This window comes from Podarcis bocagei, assembly GCF_964188305.1.
Source record: "Podarcis bocagei genome assembly, chromosome: 2".
NCBI classification, from domain to species: domain Eukaryota; kingdom Metazoa; phylum Chordata; class Lepidosauria; order Squamata; family Lacertidae; genus Podarcis; species Podarcis bocagei.
The window spans coordinates 109,552,193-109,570,415 of record NC_138126.1 but is presented as its reverse complement, the minus strand read 5'-3'; the positions used below and the strand labels follow the sequence as shown (position 1 = coordinate 109,570,415).

Here is an 18,223-nt window from a genome sequence, read left to right as displayed (position 1 = left end):
TGGTTGTAGGAAACAGCAATATATATACACACACACACACACACACACACACACACACACACACACATATATATATGCGCACAAAGCAGAGATCAATCTTAGGTAGTGTACCAGGTTGGGGGGAAATATCAATGGAAACTGAATATGGCAGCTTTACCTAGTGGCTGGAGAGAATGTGCACTCCAAGAAAATGTGTGGTATTCAACTACGTATTAATCAGAATAGATCCACTGAAATTAATGACCATGACCAAGTTAGGCCCATGTTAATTTTAAGCGATCTCCTCAGAGTAAAACTTAGCTGAACACCGCCCAAAGCTTTGAACTGTCTCAAGTTGTATTATGCATGACTTTGCACGTCGGTTCTTATCTGCTACTAACACTATTTCGAACGTATCACCTCACAGTGACCTTACCAGAGCTGCAATCCAAAGTATATTTAACCAGGAAGCATTTTTAGAACTGGACAGTTAAGACACCCGGGGGGGGGGGGAATCACTGTTGGAAGACACTTGGATTTAGGATAGTAATGAAAGTCAGTAGCTGTACAGACACCTTTTCCTCTCTCCTTTTTTAAGAGTTTGAATAAGATGTTCATTAGTTATCTTCCACCTACTGTGTTTAAAGCATTCTTTCTCACTCACTCACCACCACCAAGCTACATCTCTTTTTGTTTTTTCTTTTACAGACTAATTAAGCATCATAGCAGTATCTTCCTCTTTATCAATTCACCTTCTGGATTGAGCTCAATGACTTGGACCTTCACCGGTGGGCCCTTGCAGCCTTTTTGCCCTTGCAGCCTTCCTCCACTGCCACTATTCTAGAGGATCTCCCAACAAAACTTGTCAGGGAGAATGAGGGGGCTGCAGGGCAAAAAAGCTTCCCCTTTCAGCTAGCAGCATCCTATCAGCAGAATTCCACTCACTGAAATTTAATAAAATTTCTTATTAAAAAAAATATTTTATTGTTCTGAGTATAAGCCAAGTACAATATTTTGATAAACAAAAACCTATTAAAATATTATCACACAACACTCCTATCTCTGAGCAGTGTGAGATTCCAGGGGTCCCAGGCACTCGCCCAGGGTCCGTGTTTCCTTTTGGAAATGAGGCACATTGGAAAGTGTGGTGTCTTTATGATATATGGTTTATTTACACAGATATACAACCTGAGCCTACGATGGAGGGGCTCACAACATTAACACTCCAAGTGGGTCTTGCTGCTCCCATAGCTGCAGCCATGGATTCAAACAGAAATCAACCCTTGTCCTTCTCTCCAGCTACCTTTACCAGACTGAAACCTTTCCCCTCCATCCCAGTCAGCCTGAAACACTCTACCTCAAACTCTGCCTTTGCGTTCAAACTAACTCAGATCTGGAGGAGGGGCCCCACCCACTTGCAGTCTGGCACAGAGCCTTTGCTTTCTTAATGACTCATCACCTTCCATTTGTTCTCCTAACAGCCTACACCCCAGGCAATTTCCTGGTCAGGAAACTGGCCTGGCTTATATTTTAACATTTACTGGATCCAATAATTTAGGGGAGTCTAGTACCCACAAACTCATAACACTATTATACTATTCAATCAGTAACACGAAGACACAGCCATCCATATCCCCTCAGTTCAAAATTCTAGCCAGTCACATGTACAACAAATACAGGTGACCCACACCTAGACAGCTTATAACTGAATATTCTAGCTGCCTAAAATAGCTACTTCATTGACCAGCATGAAGGCTGTCAGCAAGTCTTCATGAACATTCCAAGCTACTATCAATCATGGACAATGACAGAAATCGAGGCACGTGCATTGTAAACTACTGCATCTTTAAATGGTCATTTGCACACTCCTAAATATGACAATGTTAACAGCAAAGTTAACACATACAAAGGCAACCTATGTTTCTGAAACTAAACACCTGAAGAATGAACTTAATGGCTAGCAGTTTTATATTTCAGTTTTATGATACAACCACAACTCAGCAGATTGTCAGCACAAGCCAACCCTGTAATTAATGCAATAATTTTTCCTCCATTACAAATTCAAAATTTTAATTGTTACTTGTTATCAGGGGCCCAGAATCCACATTTCTTTGTAACAAAATATGAAATAACATAAAACCATTTTTGCAGGCAAAAAAAAAAAAAAATATCAATGGAGGGACAATAAATTTTCCGCACCAGGTACCACCTGATCTTCCTACGCCTCTGCATGTATTCACATTTTAGTATCCTTGGAAAAACTAAAGAACATCAGGTGACAAGATGTGGCTAACAGTATGCTCTCATTACAGGACATGGGGGGAGGTAGAAGCTTAATCTTTGCAAATTTTGGGCTACTATAGAGAAAATACTACACAGCACTGATATAGTTGTTCAAGGAATTCCAAGTGTTTCACATACATTATCTCTAAACATTGGTATTCTTCATCCCTCTCCTGGAAACAGGTACAGGGGAGGTGAGAGTGAAAAATAGTTTGCTGGGTTAGGTCACCCAGTGGATACATGGCTGGACTAGAGTTGTCCCAGCGCATACTCTCAGCCACCACACCATGCCTGCTTTTGAAACTTTACCATAGAGAGAAGTGCGCTTTTTGCCTTTTGTAGCCAATGTGACATCCAATGCTAATTCCCCCTTTAGCATCTTCCTCAAATAAAAATTCCTGGCTCACTGTACAAAAATCTTAGTCACCACAACACACTTAACTCATGTGTATCTCCCAGCCATGCTAGCAAAACATGCCCATACAGCATGGGTAGGCAAACTAAGGCCCGGGGGCTGTATCCAGCCCAATCACCTTCTAAACCCGGCCTGCAGACGATTCAGGAATCAGCATGTTTTTAGATGGGTAGAATGTGTCCTTTTACAGTGGTACCCCAGGTTAAGTACTTAATTCATTCCGGAGGTCCGTTCTTAACCTGAAACTGTTCTTAATCTGAAGCACCACTTTAGCCAATGGGGCCTCGTGCTGCCGCCGCGCCGCTAGAGAACGATTTCTGTTCTCACCCTGAAGCAAAGTTCTTAACCTGAAGCACTATTTCTGGGTTAGCGGAGTCTGTAACCTGAAGCGTATGTAACCTGAAGGGTATGGAACCCGAGGTACCACTGTATTTAAAATGTATCTCTGGGTTATTTGTGGGGCATAGGAATTCATTCATATATTTTTTTCAAAATATAGTCGTCCACCCCCCCCAAGGTCTGAGGGACAGTGGACTGAAAAAGTTTGCTGACCCCTGCTATATGGTGTATAAGCAGATCAAAAACAAAAGGGTTTTTTGGGGGGGGCTTAACCTGCAAGTGTCACATCAACTCCAAAATTCACCAGCTGCCACTGTCAGCTGCCCTAAAATCTATGAAATCATCAGACCAAATGCTATTATTCTCACTTAATCAAACCTGTGTCCATGTTAGGAAAATGTAACATATACAATTAGCAAACAAGAACGCTGATGAGTTATGACGAGGGAGGTTGCTGAAGTGAGAAATGTATTGATTCATGCGGGATAACCTGAAATGGTGATCAACCTACAGACCTTAGAAAATCAGGCTATGGACCTAAGAATATGAGGAAAGGGCAAATTTCAGTTGTAGGTTTTTCCATGCAGACGTTCACAGTTTAATCCTGGGCATATCCAATCAAAATAATATCTGGGAGCTGTGCATCTCTTTTGAGTAACTGGAGAGCTGCTGTCTCAACATAGACTATGCTGGGCTAGGGAGACCAATAATTTAATTTTACATAAGGCAGCTTTGTGGGTTTCGTGTTCTGTACATATCCTAAAGTTTAGCGAAAATAAGCACTGAACAAAAATACAGCCATATTATGGCCAATAAGGCAATTCATGTAAATAAAGTTACTTCCTGTCCCAAGATTTTAACACTGAACAATTGACATTGAATTGAAGTTCATTCACAATAACAATGTTTACTGTATTTTACTCCATTCAGTTGAATAAACAGATTAAAATAAAGACCAAAGGTCCACCTAAATGTATTCATGAAACCCATGTAAATTACTAAGGGAGAGAAAAGATGGATTAGAGCATTAAAGGAAGCCCAATGGAGAGCGAATCCACTATTCAGAACACCCACACAGAGACAGCAGCTCCCGACAAGAAAAATGTTCTCTACAAAAATAAACCACAAAGATTCTTTTCATGAAAAATTAAAGAGTGCTCTATATGCAGATTACATGACATTTAATTTTAGGAAACTCTGCTGAAATGAAACTCTTCTGTGCATGATTCACAGTTCATGAGATAATAAATGATTAAATAATACACATCCTTTTAGATAATTTAATACTTTTCTTTCTTTCTAGCATAATTAATTCCTTCTTGAGGTATATTTCACCTAGATTTCATGATTAAAGCAGAAATGGAAGCCATTATTACTTACTTACCTTGACACTGAAATCCTTGTTTGCCAAACCCCCTAGGCAAGGAAAAAGAGAGTGAAAGACAAAGTTAGCTTTTTTTTGTTGTCGTAATATGCAACAGCAATATTATTTCCTGTCAAAGGAATAAGTTTTCTTAACTTCTGCTTACGGAGTAAGTCCCACTGAGTTTAACAACGCTTACTTACGAGTAGATCTGTACAGGGTTCTGCTCTCAGCCTCTTTACACTCAACAAAAAAAAATTCTGAACAATTAACTTGCAAAGAATACCTACTGATACAATTTATGCATTATATTCACAATGTAAGGGTCCATTTCATTAATACTATTATGGCTCTTGATGGATGCAGCCCACAACTTTGTATGCAGCAACACAACTACAGTGGTGCCCCGCAAGACGAATGCCTCGCAAAATGGAAAACTCGATAGACGAAAGAGTTTTCCATTTTGGAGGTGCTTCGCAAAACGAATCTCCTATGGGCTTGCTTCGCAAGACGAAAATGTCTTGCGAGTTCCTGCGGGATTTCCCCCCCCCTTTTTCTAAGCCGCTAAGCCGCTTATCAGCTGATCTGATAAGCTGATAAGCCGCTAAAAGCTGCTAATAGCGCTAATCCGTCAATGGGCTTGCTTCGCAAGACGAAAAAACCGCTAGACGAAGAGAATCACAGAACGGATTCTTTTCGTCTTGCGAGGCACCACTGTAATAAAGGAATAAATTGTCTTGGCTTGTTTTAATGTCCAAAATATACTTACAATGCAAGAGAATATCAGGTGGGGTGGGTGTGATAAACTGGCAAGTGAGACACATTTGTTAGTAAGTGGGCCAAAACACCTAATCTCCCAGGATTTGTTGGATTCAGTGAGAATACTGGAGCTGCAAGATTCTAGTTATTAACCTTCTCAAAACTGTCTGGATGGCCTTGATAGTCCCCCTACCCCCTTTGTTGTGATTACTGCCCTTTCTTCTTTTAAGAGAATCTAAGTGAAAAACTAACACATACACACTCACAAAAAGAAAGCTTAGCCTTACATCTAAGGATGCAAGACTGACGGAATTTCTACCAGTTGCCAAAACACGAACATGAACCTCTGTTATTTATTTTGCTAACATGCATTTCGGGGGAGGGGCTACATTAAGGAGCTCATATACAAATACTTTCCTCGTAGGTGTTTATATACAGATACTTAGTTTATACTACTCAAATCTACTTGCTAGGAGCAGCCTGCAAAACTGTAGGATGGCACACACACAAGTTTTTTCCACAGTGAAGTGGAGACTTCAAACACACACACGCACACATTTACTTTGTTTATAGGCACAAATCTGTGGGAATAAAATTAAACACACAGAGGAATTCAAACACAGCTTAACAATGTTGTTTGTGAAAACCGTCCTGATATTGACGGGTGTTTATTTTAACCACCATTTTTTTTATATACATGCCACCTTTTAAAAACACTGCTGCAACTGTCTCAAGATAGCCGGATTGTTGAGGTCAAATGCAATAATGCTAAATTAACAACTAAATTGATGCAACTGAAAGTTACTAATTCATAATCAGAGCATCCCTTTTTGTGTTCTTAAAAGTTTCTATACTTGACAGAACTAACTTCTAAATAAAATGAGTAATCAAACGATACCACATAACAGATTACTTTATCTCTGATTTATTGATTTTTAACACAGTTAAAGATAAGTGCAGTACACTTGCAACCTACACACATTTAGCTGGTGCTAATTCAGTTTTGCAAACTTGGCAAATAAATAAAATGGAATGGAAAGCAAGCAGGTGTACAGAAAAAAATACTTTGGCAATCCCACCCTCTATTGCACCCAATGTGTTTTGACTATACACAATTTTGGCTTTAGGTGCTATTCTTGGAATGTAACCCCTGTGTAAGTTGCGGGCTTACTGTATTGAAAACATAGAAGCAAAGCAGGAAAGGGTAAAGGCTGCAATTTCTACCTCCCTCTCTCTCTATATATATATTAGTAATAAATTGAAGTTGAGTGGTACAGACTTTTTCCTAATCCTTCATTGAGGAGGACCAAAAAGTGGTGGCTCCTCCACTAGGCTCTCTCTCACACACACACTGCAAACACTCTACAATTAAGCATTTTTAAAAGCTTAGATCTGCTTACAAGCATTTGGGGAAAATTGCAACATTAAAAAAAGAAGAACTGATTGGGTGACGATGGTGTTAACAGTGCTGCCCCTTTAGAGAACAGCTACCCAAATTTCGTATTTACAATTCACAGGTTTTCTGAAGTTTCCCAGACTCTCATTAAAAAGGCGCCTATATTTTATCTCTGAAGCAGAAAAAGGTTACTGCATGCTGTCTCTGAAGAATATTAAAAATCCTTCCTAGCTGGAAAAGGCAGTAGAACACAACTTTTCTTGTCACCTGCCAGCCACAGGATATGTTTCCCCATTCAAATGCACCCTGTAATTAAGTGCCTTTTATCAATGCAGTTTTAAAATGTATTCACTATCATTATAAACATGATTAAATGGGCCCTACAGCAATTTTATATCTATATAATTCTACTCTTCTTTTTGTTTCATTCCCCCCCCCAAATTATTTTCCTCTTCTAATTACATTAAGTAAATTGAGCATTATTTTTAAAATGTAAACAGCTATATCATTTTTATCACCTCCTCATTTCTCTCTCCAAAGTTTTGCATGCCCATATGATGAATTTCTCAACAATTACAGAGAAGTGGAATGATATGCAGTAGACCCATAGGACAATCCTATCCATTTTAATTGGGTTTGTCTTCCAAAATAGTATTGGGATGCTTTTAAATCACTGGAGTTGAATGCTTCTTAACTTGACTGCTTCAACTGGTATTTTAAGTGTGTGTTGCATTAATTATGTGATCACATCATTTAGCTTATTTATTGTATATTATTGTTTTATTTCAATTATATTGTAAACCGCCTTGGGATAAATATCATGAAGGGCTGTAAATGCAAACATATATGTTTGCTTGGAAATAAGCCCCACTGTATTAAGCAGAACTTACCACAAGTAAGTGGGCATAGGTTTAGAAAAAGGCTTTCCCCTGTGATAGGATGTCAAGGCCAAGAAAACTTTTGTTTCGGCACTTCTTAGACAACACTTAGTACTCAAAGTCTGATACTACAGCACAAAACAAACACAAAATATCTAAAGTATTAAGGGTTCATGCATTCACAATCCATACATTTTCCTTTAATGCACATGCAACACAAAGTTCTCAGCTTTTGCTTGTGTGTATTTTAAAGGGAGACACTGAAAGCTACCCTTGTGCTCTTCCTAACCAAGGCAATACAAAAATATTTAGTAATAATAATAATAATAATAATAATAATAATTTATTATTTGTACCCCGCCCATCTGGCTGGGTTTCCCCAGCCACTCTGGGCGGCTTCCACAGAAACCAAAAAACACTAAAATATCATACATTAAAAGCTTCCCTGAATAGGGCCGCCTTAAGATGTTTTCTGAATGTCAGGTAGTTGTCCATCACCTTGACATCCGATGGGAGGGCATTCCACAGGGCGGGCGCCACCACCGAAAAGGCCCTCTGCCTGGTTCCCTGTAGCTTCGCTTCTCGCAATGAGGGAACCGCCAGAAGGCCCTCGGCGCTGGACCTCAGTGTCCGGGCAGAACGATGGGGGTGGAGACGCTCCTTCAGGTATACAAACACTGGATTCGAAGTATCATCTGACAAGCAGAATGCTTTCTTCAGTAGGGCTTCCTCCAAAGTACAGGCAACCCCCCATTTATTGGGAGGGGGTTACGTTCCGAGTCACCTTGTGTGTAATTGAAGCATCCTGCAAACACCCTCTGAACCTCTGGGAATCCTAGAAAAACCCTTTTACAAACCAGCAGCCCTACCAGACAGGGTAGGAATGGTGGCAATGGAGACATTCAGTCTTCCTCATTGCTGAAGGACGATTTGCAAACAATGACAAGCAGGGCGGACCGGTAACCCCAAAGTGCTTGGCTGTGGGTGAGACTCACTTGGTGGCGCTGATGGTGTCTTGCAGAGGAACATGATGATGGGCAGCTGGCACTTCTGTCTCTTCAGTTGGTCAGGACATTTTTGGGCAGCCTCATAGTCCATGGATGTAGTTTCAACACAGGTGTCAATGTTCTTCAAATCGAAGCATTGTTTGAAGTGGGTCAGCCATCCAGAACTAGCTCAGAACTCCTTCTCAGGCTGCCTGAAGTGCACGTACAGTCTGAGAGTCTTCTTGCGCAAGGTGCTGCCATCAATGGGGATATGCTGGCAGTTCAAGGCCTCCAGCCACAGATTCAGTGCTTCATGTGCCTTCAACAGGGCCTCATCCTGCACATGGCTGGGGACCTTGGCAGTTGTAGTTGTACATGCACTCGCCACCTCCGATGCCTGGATTTTCTTCTCCCGTACCTTTACGGCACTTAAACTGGATTATTTCCTGCCAAACGTGCATGCCACATAACACCTGCTCATGCTGCCTGCTAAACAGTCCACAACTTCCAATTCCTCTTCCAGCGTGGGCACCACTCGCTGTCTCTTGGGTTTGTTTGTCATCACCCGAGGAAGGTGACGATGCTGTGCATTTAGGTGCCATCTCAAAGAGCAGCTCAAAGAAAAAAACACACACCTGCAAAAACTCCAACACAACCCCTCTCTCCCAACCTCCTTCCTCAAACTCTCCACAGGCCTCAATCCTGGGTGCAAGGGCTCTTGGGATTGCAATTGTGAAGGCCCATGGGATTGGTAGGTGCTGTTCCTGCGCCTTTTCTGGCTTCTTTGCGCCTCTTCTGGGGCCATTTTGGCCTTTTTTAAATTCATTTCTGGCTCAGCATGATGCGCGTACACACAGTCACACACATGTTGAATGCGCGTAAAAGGGAGGGTTGCCTGTGAGGATAGACCTGACACCTGGAAGTCCTAAGGTTCTCTCATAGCTGATACTATGGGAATGGCGGAGTATCCAGTCCATACCAAGGGCTCTTGGACAAATAAGTTGCAGCATGTGAATAAAATGGATGTATTTGGATGCAAGCAATCCACAATAAGACAACATGAACACTCGTTTTTCTTCATTCAAGATGAGTCCATGGAGGAAAGGTGCACAACCATTCACAGTCTAAACCACAGCCAGATATGTGCATGCAAACAACGTACAACACCACTTCAGCTAGCTGGCATTGTAACAGCCTGACATTGTTTCGAGGAAAGAAAGCACTGCTTTATCCCCTTGTGGCTCCTGAGTGGTTTTTATTAGTTTCCTCCATATCGGCTCTGCGCATAAATCTTATTTATGAGTATGCACATCTAAGAGGTGCAATCTGCAAAAGTATTTTCAAATCCCCTTGCCCACCAGAGGCAGCAACAGGAAACACAAAAAAGGGAAATACCAAACTCAGTACAAGAGATCCAAGCAATCTCGTCCTAAGCAACTGCAGAATCATAAGAGTTTGTAAAGTGGCAGGGCTGTGTAAGAAGAAGGGCAGCTTGCACACAAATGCTTATATGCACGAAGTGGTTACAGAATCAAGGTTAAGTGGAACAGCTGCATGCAAGCACGGTGTACATGACATAACCCAGGTGCTAAAGGGGAATATATATAGTATATATAGGAGAAAGAAAAACTAAATGAATTCAATGGGTAGGACAACTTACGCTGCGGTTAAAGAGAATGCACTCTGTTATGAGTTCACTGGCATCTTATGGCAGCTCCTGAACAAGTGTATGGGTGCAGGAAGAGGCTAAGATGACGGCCAAAAACTATACAGTGGTACCTCGGGTTACATACGCTTCAGGTTGCATACACTTCAGGTTACAGACTCCGCTAACCCAGAAATAGTACCTCGGGTTAAGAACTTTGCTTCAGGATGAAAACAGAAATCGTGCGGCAGCAGTGGGAGGCCCCATTAGCTAAAGTGGTGCTTCAGGTTAAGAACAGTTTGAGGTTAAGAACAGACCTCCGGAACGAATTAAGTACATAATCAGAGGTACCACTGTAATTCAGTCCTGGCATTGGGAGGTCCTGTGGGGAGATGGGTGGCTCTTGGTTCCAGAAACAGGTAATAGCACAGTTTGGGTGTAGTCTTTGATTTGTATTTATCCACAGAAGCTCAGGTGGCAGTGGTAGCTATAAGTGAATGCCACCTTTGGCACCTACAATGTCTGTTTCTGGATCGGGATAGCCTGGCCGCTGTGAACATTCCTCTAGACTGGATAGTGTGAATCTGCTCCATCATCTGGGACTTTGCTTGAGGCTGGTCTCAAAGCCAGGGCTGCTGCAGAATGCTGCAACCGTGTAACAAGGTTACTAGTGGAGTATCCTACCACACACATATTACACCACTGCTAAAGGAGCTGCATGGGCTGCCCATAAACTACAGGGATAAGTTCAAGGTTTCGATGTCTGCTGACCAGGATACCTGCAGGAGTCGCACTCTCTCCCTACTGCCATCTGAATATTCTGCTCAGCTGCAAAGTTCATCTGGGTTGGGCAACTAGCGTGAAGGGTAGTCCCCTTCTTACAGAATCAGTGGTAGTCCCCTTCTTACAGAATCACCTCCCCTCAGAGCTCTGACAACTGCAAATATATTTTAGCACTTCTCAAAAGCCTACTTGTGCATTCCAGCCTTTTCTGGAGTTTAGTGTTAGGAATACCAGCGACCAATTTGGAGGGTGCACATAAGCAGAGAGGGGAAGTTCTGTGGCACAGCCCAAAGTCTTTCTGCTAGGAGAAGTACTTTGCTGGATACCACCTCTAATGTTGCAATGTTACTATGCTGTTGCTTTTTAAAATCATTTTAACTTGTACATTGACTCAGGTTGGATTGCAACAGGTAGTAGTGAAATGAATATAACATAACATAAGTAAAACTTCTAGACAGTAGGGTTGTAGCAGAAAATAACTCCCCTGGGAGAAATTTATGTACAACAATTTCCTTGTCAGCCAGGTAAGCATCCACACACTATTTTCCTGATCTACAGTTAACAATCGTATTTTTTGCTCTATTGGATGCAGTTTTCCCCTCCAAAAATTGAGGGGAAATGTGTGTGCGTCCTATGGAGCGAATGCAGGCTTGTACTCTCCGACAGGGAGAGGCTGCACGGGGCTATGGCTTCTTTAGCCCTGCACAGCGTCTCCCGGCAAGGAGAGGCTGCATGGGGCTAAAGGGGAAGCCAAAACAGCGAGCGGGATCCATCCCACTCACTGCCTTGCCTTCTTCCATAGCTGCGCACAACCCCTCCGCAAGGAGAGGCTGCATGGGACTATGGATTCTTTAGCCCTGCGCAGCGTCTCCCGGCAAGGAGAGGCTGCACGGGGCTAAAGGGGAAGCCAAAACAGCAAGCGGGATCCATCCCGCTCGCTGCCTTGGCTTGTTCCATAGCTGCGCGCAACCCCTCTGGCAGGGAGAGGTTGTGTGCAGCCTGTACGCTGCTCTTTGGGGCTGGGGGGGGATATTTTTTTTCTTGATTCCTCCCCCCCTAAAAACTGGGTGCTCCCTATGGTGCGAAAAATATGGTACATATGATAAGAGGAGCCCATGAGTAGATCTGCAAATATTTTAAATTTTTACTTTGGAGGACTGTGAATTTGATTGGACCAATGGCATGGCAGGGGGAAATCATATTTCCACACACTATTTTCCTGATCTACAGTCAACACATACGGAAAGCTGCTGTTTTACCCTTCAGGGAAATAATACAGGTATTGTTCTTTTCCCTTAATTTTACTTCAGGATGGGATAGCATGGGGAAAGAGCTGAAATCCTCCAGCACTACTGCTCTGACCTAATTCAAAATCTCTCCCCACCCTACTCACTTCAGCCGCTTTTAAGTAAATAAAAATAAAAATGTTGGGAGATCCATCTGAACATCTTGAGTGCAGACTGGCCAAAAAGGCAGGCAAGAGATCAGCTACAGAAAATAATTAGATTGCAAGGGTTGGATCCTCCTGGAGCATGCCTTTGGAGTCAATAAATGGATTGCACACGATAGACAAGAGATAAGCACGTACAGTAAACTTTAGGGTGCAGTAGGGTGGTAGCAAATTGTACTTCAGCAGACGACAGGGGGGCAGAAACTTGGTTAGTTAAGCCTCTACCTAAGTAAGCTGGTAAAGCAGCAAATAGAACAATATACAAGGCAACTGACAGCCCACAGCATCACTACAGGGAATTTCCATCAGTGAGCTTAAGAAATTTGAAGAAGGGTTCTCTTTATCTCATGTGAAATACAGTTGGAAGTCTCACTAGATAAAGCTGGCGCAGTACAGAATACAATAATGTATAAGATTTTTTCAGTCCCCAGCATCCCCAGGTAGGATTGGGAGAGAAATCTGTCTGAAGCCCTGGAGAGCTGCTAGCAGACAGCATGGGCAAAACTGAGCTAGATGGACCATTGAGCATCCTACAACGTCCTATGGTAAGATACAAAATCTTGTATCTATGGTCTGTGCAACAAAGAAACTTTGTGTCTGGAAAGAGGAAACTCCAAAAAAGCCCTGTGGCAAAGATGAGACATAGAAAAAGGACCGTTGAGGGTGATGGAGGAAGAGGGTGTCTTGCATCTGTTTTGTATTGTTGTTGTTGTTGTTGTTGTTGCATTTACCATATTTTTCTGTCTATAAGACACCCCCAGGTATAAAATGCCCCCTATTTTGGGGGACTCAGATTTAAGAAAGGGGGGGAGAGATATATCCGTGCATAAGACATCCCCCTAATTAGGGGGGAAACCTAGTCTTATACACAGAAAAATACGGTATATCCCATCTTTTTGTCCAAGCAGCTCAATGCAGAGTACACAATTCTCCCCCTCCTCAACTAACCCCTACTGAGAGGCAGCGACTGACCCAAAATCACCTAGTTAACTTAACGACCAAGTGGGGATTTGAACCCTGAACTCCCAGGTCTTAGTCTGACACTCTAACCACTACACCATGCAGATGCTTACGGAAGTTGCCCCCTGTGGCGGAATTGTATTTAGAACGATCCCTTAAGCAGACGTTGTTGGTGTTGTTTGCATATAACACTTTCCGCGTGGGGATGACAAATCTCACTCCAGATGTTTCTGCTGTGATGTTGGGAGAGTTATACAGTGTGCAATCCAATATATGATGGCGTTGCTCTCCAGTTAACACCAGTTCCTTGACTTCCTGATCTGGGGTGGGAGGTGAGGGATAGAAGAGTACTTATCATGGTGCAACAGTGGGAAAGAATCTCACACGAAATAGTGAAATAGCAAAAGAGCAGCCTTACGCAGTTAGACTCACGATCCATCTAGCACAATACTGTCTGCACTAACTGGCAGCAGCCCTCTAAGACCTCAAGCAGGCAACATTCCAAGTGCTACCTGGAGGTGCCAGGAACAAAAACCGGGATCTCATGGAAACAACAACGAGATGCGGAGGACAAGGTTTCTGTGTCTCTAATAGTTGCACAGAAGAGGGAACTTTGAGAGATGCAGAGTGAGAAAATCTGCAGCTTGTCATGCTAGAGTTGAGAAAATCTGCACTTCCCAAACAACTTGGAAAAGATGGGTCACTCCAAACAGCATGGCCAATGGCCAGAGATTATGGGAGTTGCTCTCTAACAAAAGCTGACAGCCAACCATTTCCCATCACCGGTGGTGTAGAGCCTGGTCTGCATCTACATCAGTGCAAATGGATTTTAAGTGTCCAGAGGGGGACAGGGTGAGACTGTTTCAGAAGGAAGCCGGCTCAAGGACCAAGAAGAGGATTGTAGATGGAAGAGAGAGAGAGTGTGTGTGTGTGTGTGCTGGTCTGCACAGGAAGATTCGTATTGGAGTTGCTTTCATATCAGTGGGAGTGATGAACAGAGTTCTGGATGCAACCAGCTTCCTCCAGAGGATACAGCTAGTGTGGCTCTCTCTTCAGCGCAAGAGTGTGGCTGCTGAGAAGAAGCGGGCTACAGAGCCTTCCCTTTAAAAAAGAGTGTCGTTCCAGGATCCCAGCAAAATGGGTTGCATCGTAGGAGAAGTTTTTGGTTCTGAGAGCACGGTACTGCGTGGGGGTGGAAGTCTTTTACTGTATGAAATCAAATGGGCTTTTATGGGGTGTGCATGCATGTGTGGTACAGAAGGTCTATCTAAAGGCACTGGTTTTTTCCCCCAGATGTGGTCAGCGGAGCGGTGAAATGGACAGAAGGACCGGTGTTGGTTTTTCCCCAGATGTGGATAAATGGGTTGGCATATTTGTGGGGTGGGAGGGAGTCAGCTCTCTTTCCACGTGAAAAAGGTGCCCCAAGAGCCTTAAAGTAGAAAGATCCTTTCTGGCAAGTTGGAGTGCAGGAAAACTGAGTCCATTGGGTCAGCCTGGCCCAGAAGTTTTGTGTGCCCCTATGAAAAATGCAGCGCCACATGAACCACCCCGCACAGGGGTGGTGCCTCCCTCCCTCCCTCTCCGTAGGAAAGTAAGAAGGAGAGACACCTCCCATACATGCGACTGCATGGGGCGGGGAAAAGAGCTCCTGTCAGCGGGGAAGCAGTGCGCTGGGGTCTCATCGAACCGACGGAGCCCCCGGAGAGACGGCGAACCTCAAGCGCTTCCTCCTGCCGGTGGAGAGAGAGAGTGTGTCTCTCTTTCTGCCCCAAGTCCTTCACCTGTGAAGTCTGCCGAGCGGCTGAAGGGAAGGAGATGACTAACAGCGCTGAGGCGGCGCGGGGAGAGAGCCAGCCAGCCTGCCTACCCGCCCGCCCGCCTCGCCTGCCTCTCCGGGAGTGGAAGACTGCGAGGCTCCCGGCTGGAGGAGAGGCAAGGCGGCGAGGGAGCGCCGCTGGAGTTTCCCCTCTGCAGCCACCGCAGCGCAGCGCCCGGTTCTCGGGCGGGGGGTTGGGGTGGGGGGGGGTTGAGGCCGCGCTCGCTCCTTACCAGATGAAGTCGGTGCAGTGGCTGCAGAAGGTGGGCTGCTTGAAGAAGCGCGCGATGAATTTGTGGTCGCGGACCTCGTGCACGTTCTTCTGCCGGAGGGCCCCTTTGCGGGCGAAGCCCCGCGCCGCGTCGGGACCCGCGCCGGGCTCCGGGTTGGGGAAGACGTCGGCCATGGCGCGCGCCCCCGCCCCCCGCTCGCTCCTTCCCTCGCTTGCCGCGCCGCGTCGACTTTTGACTTCGCCTCAGCCAGGAAGCGCCTCCTTCCCTCCCACTTCTCTCCCTCTGCCCCGTCCGGCAGCCGCCGACACTCTGGCAGCGGCGGGGATGGGCGCTGCCTCCTGCCCGCTCGGGCTCCTCCTGACGTCTGAGCCACGCGCAGCAGGCAGGCGGGGGGGGGAGGATCCCTTTCCCCGGGCCAGCCCCCGACGGCTCCGCCCGCCCGCGCGCTCACTGGACCCCCTGCGGCGTGGGGGAGGGGCCACCAGAAGGGGGAGGGCCAGCGAGCGACGGAGAGACAGAGCGAGAGCCGGGGAAGCCCGTCTCTAGGGCAACAAGGCGGCGTGTGGGCGACTCCCCCAACTCCGGGGGGGAGGGAGGAGGAGGGGGAGGGAGGAGGATGGCGCGCGCCGAAAAGGGCCCTCTTCAGTGCTTCGCGCGGCGCCTCCCATCGGCAGCGCCCTGCGAGCGAGTCCCCTGCTCAGCACCTGTTGCATTCGGCGCGCAAGCAGCCGCACCTCGGATCGCTTCAGTTTTTCAAAATAACGCGCTTGCGTGTGTGCGCGTCGTCGACGTGGCGCTTGAGAGACTTTTTTCCCCATATGTGGAGAGAAAAAAAGTCACCCGCCGGCCGGACCCTCATTCCCTCACTCTGAAAGGCGCTCAAAAGAAATGGGCCCGCCGCCCTGCCCATTTATCGACTCCCCTCCCGGCTCCTCAGCGCGCTGATCGGGCGCAAAAGGTGCCACCACGGCTTCCCGGAGGAACGCATCGCTTCCAGCCGGTTCCGTTTGGGATTGTTTGCTAGCCAGGCTGGGGAGGAGAGAGAAATCCGCGGGGTGGACTCCGAACTGTCCTTGGCCAACTCGTGTTCAAGTGCCACGAGGGGTTGAGCTTTCACGTTGCGCGGACCACACCTCCGTGTATACCCATTGCCACACCGAGTCGGGCAAGGAAGCGTCGCCTCACGTGAGCAAGGCACAAGCCAAAGCCTTGTTGGCGCACGAGCTCCGCTCCGAGATTGCGGGGAGACCCCTCTGCGCCTCGCAATGCCCGGATATAATGCCAGCCGGGGCACAAGGAGCCGTTCCTCGGAGGTGACACGGCCAAAGCTGCCTTCAGCTTTGCCGCTGAGCGCGGCGTCGAGAACAGCACTCGGCCCCCGCCCGGCGCGCGGGAACCTGTTGCTTCCCCCTTCCTTCCCCTCAGACCAGGGCACCGACAGACCGGTTCCTGACACGACCGGGCGGCGGCCCCTCCTCACGTGGGTGTGTGCGACTGGGCTGCGGGGATTTGACGAGGGACTCCCGCCTCCAGGGCTGAGGCGAACGGAAGGGGTCGGAGAAAAGGCAGCAGTCGGAGTACTGCGCCCTCTCCTCACACACACACACACACACACACACGGCGTTTCTCTTTCCGAATTTGAACGCGAAGAAGGCTAAAAAAAATCCATGATCACTGCAGATGGTGACAGTAGCCACTAAATTAAAAGACGCCTGCTTCTTGAGAGAAAAGCAATGACAAACCTAGACAGCATCTTAAAAGCAGAGACATCACCTTGCCAACAAAGGTCCGTATAGTTAAAGCTATGGTTTTCCTAGTAGTGATGTATGCAAGTGAGAGCTGGACCATAAAGAAGGCTGATCGCCAAAGAATTGATGCTTTTGAATTCATGGTGCTGGAGGAGACTCTTGAGAGTCCCATGGACTGCAAGAAGATCAAACCTATCCATTCTTAAGGAAATCAGCCCTGAGTGCTCACTGGAAGGACAGATCCTGAAGTTGAGGCTCCAGTACTTTGGCCACCTCATGAGAAGAGAAGACACCCTGGAAAAGACCCTGATGTTGGGAAAGATGGAGGGCACAAGGAGAAGGGGACGACAGAGGACAAGATGGTTGGATAGTGTTCTTGAAGCTACCAGCATGAGTTTGACCAAATTGCGAGAGACAGTGGAAGACAGGAGTGCCTGGCGTGCTCTGGTCCATGGGGTCACGAAGAGTCAGAAACGACTAAATAACAACAACCATTCAAATAGTGTGGGTGTGCCCTGCCATGTGATCAATTATGCGGGGCGGGGCTAACCTGCCCCCCTCAGTATTTTATTCAAATTGGCACCCCTGTGGCTCCTCCACCGCTTGTGTTGGCTCAGAGAAATTCACACTCCTTCTCCTTGGGCGGGCCTGTCACAGGGGTGCCAGCTTGAATGAGATATTGGAGTGGGCCCATCAAATATTTTAAGGAGGGCAAAGATACCTCGGCCCCCAGGAGTTTGCTCCTATGGTCTCTCAGGTTTGTTCTGTTGTATTCTGTTGGAAGCTGCCCAGAGTGGCTGGGGCAACCCAGTTAGATGAGCTGTGTGTACAATAAATAAATTATCATTATTATCATTATGTTATTGATGGCCACAAAATATACTGCTTGTGTTAGACAGCAGAAGCCCACCTCCCCAACATTAATGAAGTTGGGCCGATGTGAGTTGTAGTCTAACAACATCCAGATAGATTGGGAAGCAGCAGCAGTTTGGGGAGTGAGTGCTTTTGCAACCGTCATAGCAGCGATCCATAAGGAATTGTTTATTTTTTAAGTGGATGCCTTTTTCCTATTCCAATGACTCGCTATTCCCCACTGTTGTAAAGTATTTTTCTTTTATTTAACACAGATCCTCAAGCTTTTCTGGCCAGTGGGCACACATTTGCAAACCAGCTAAACTGTTGTGAGCACC

General features: G+C 45.9%; 1 protein-coding gene across 3 annotated transcripts in view; it reads right to left on the bottom strand.

The window, feature by feature from the left end:
* The window catches only part of PRKCA (protein kinase C alpha), a 200,413-nt gene extending 184,749 nt beyond the window's left edge, over window positions 1-15,664 (bottom strand). Inside the window, exons 1-2 of one of the 3 annotated variants that reach the window (XM_081181352.1) lie at window positions 15,286-15,664; window positions 4,401-4,432 (exon numbers count right to left, since the gene is read on the bottom strand). In XM_081181352.1, the coding sequence (XP_081037478.1) occupies window positions 4,401-4,432; window positions 15,286-15,458 (205 nt within the window). In that variant the 5' untranslated portion in view covers window positions 15,459-15,664. The remainder of the gene's footprint in view (window positions 1-4,400; window positions 4,433-15,285) is intronic. The other 2 variants (XM_081181350.1, XM_081181351.1) reach the window with 2 other exon arrangements.
* Between the last annotated feature and the right edge of the window lie 2,559 nt (window positions 15,665-18,223).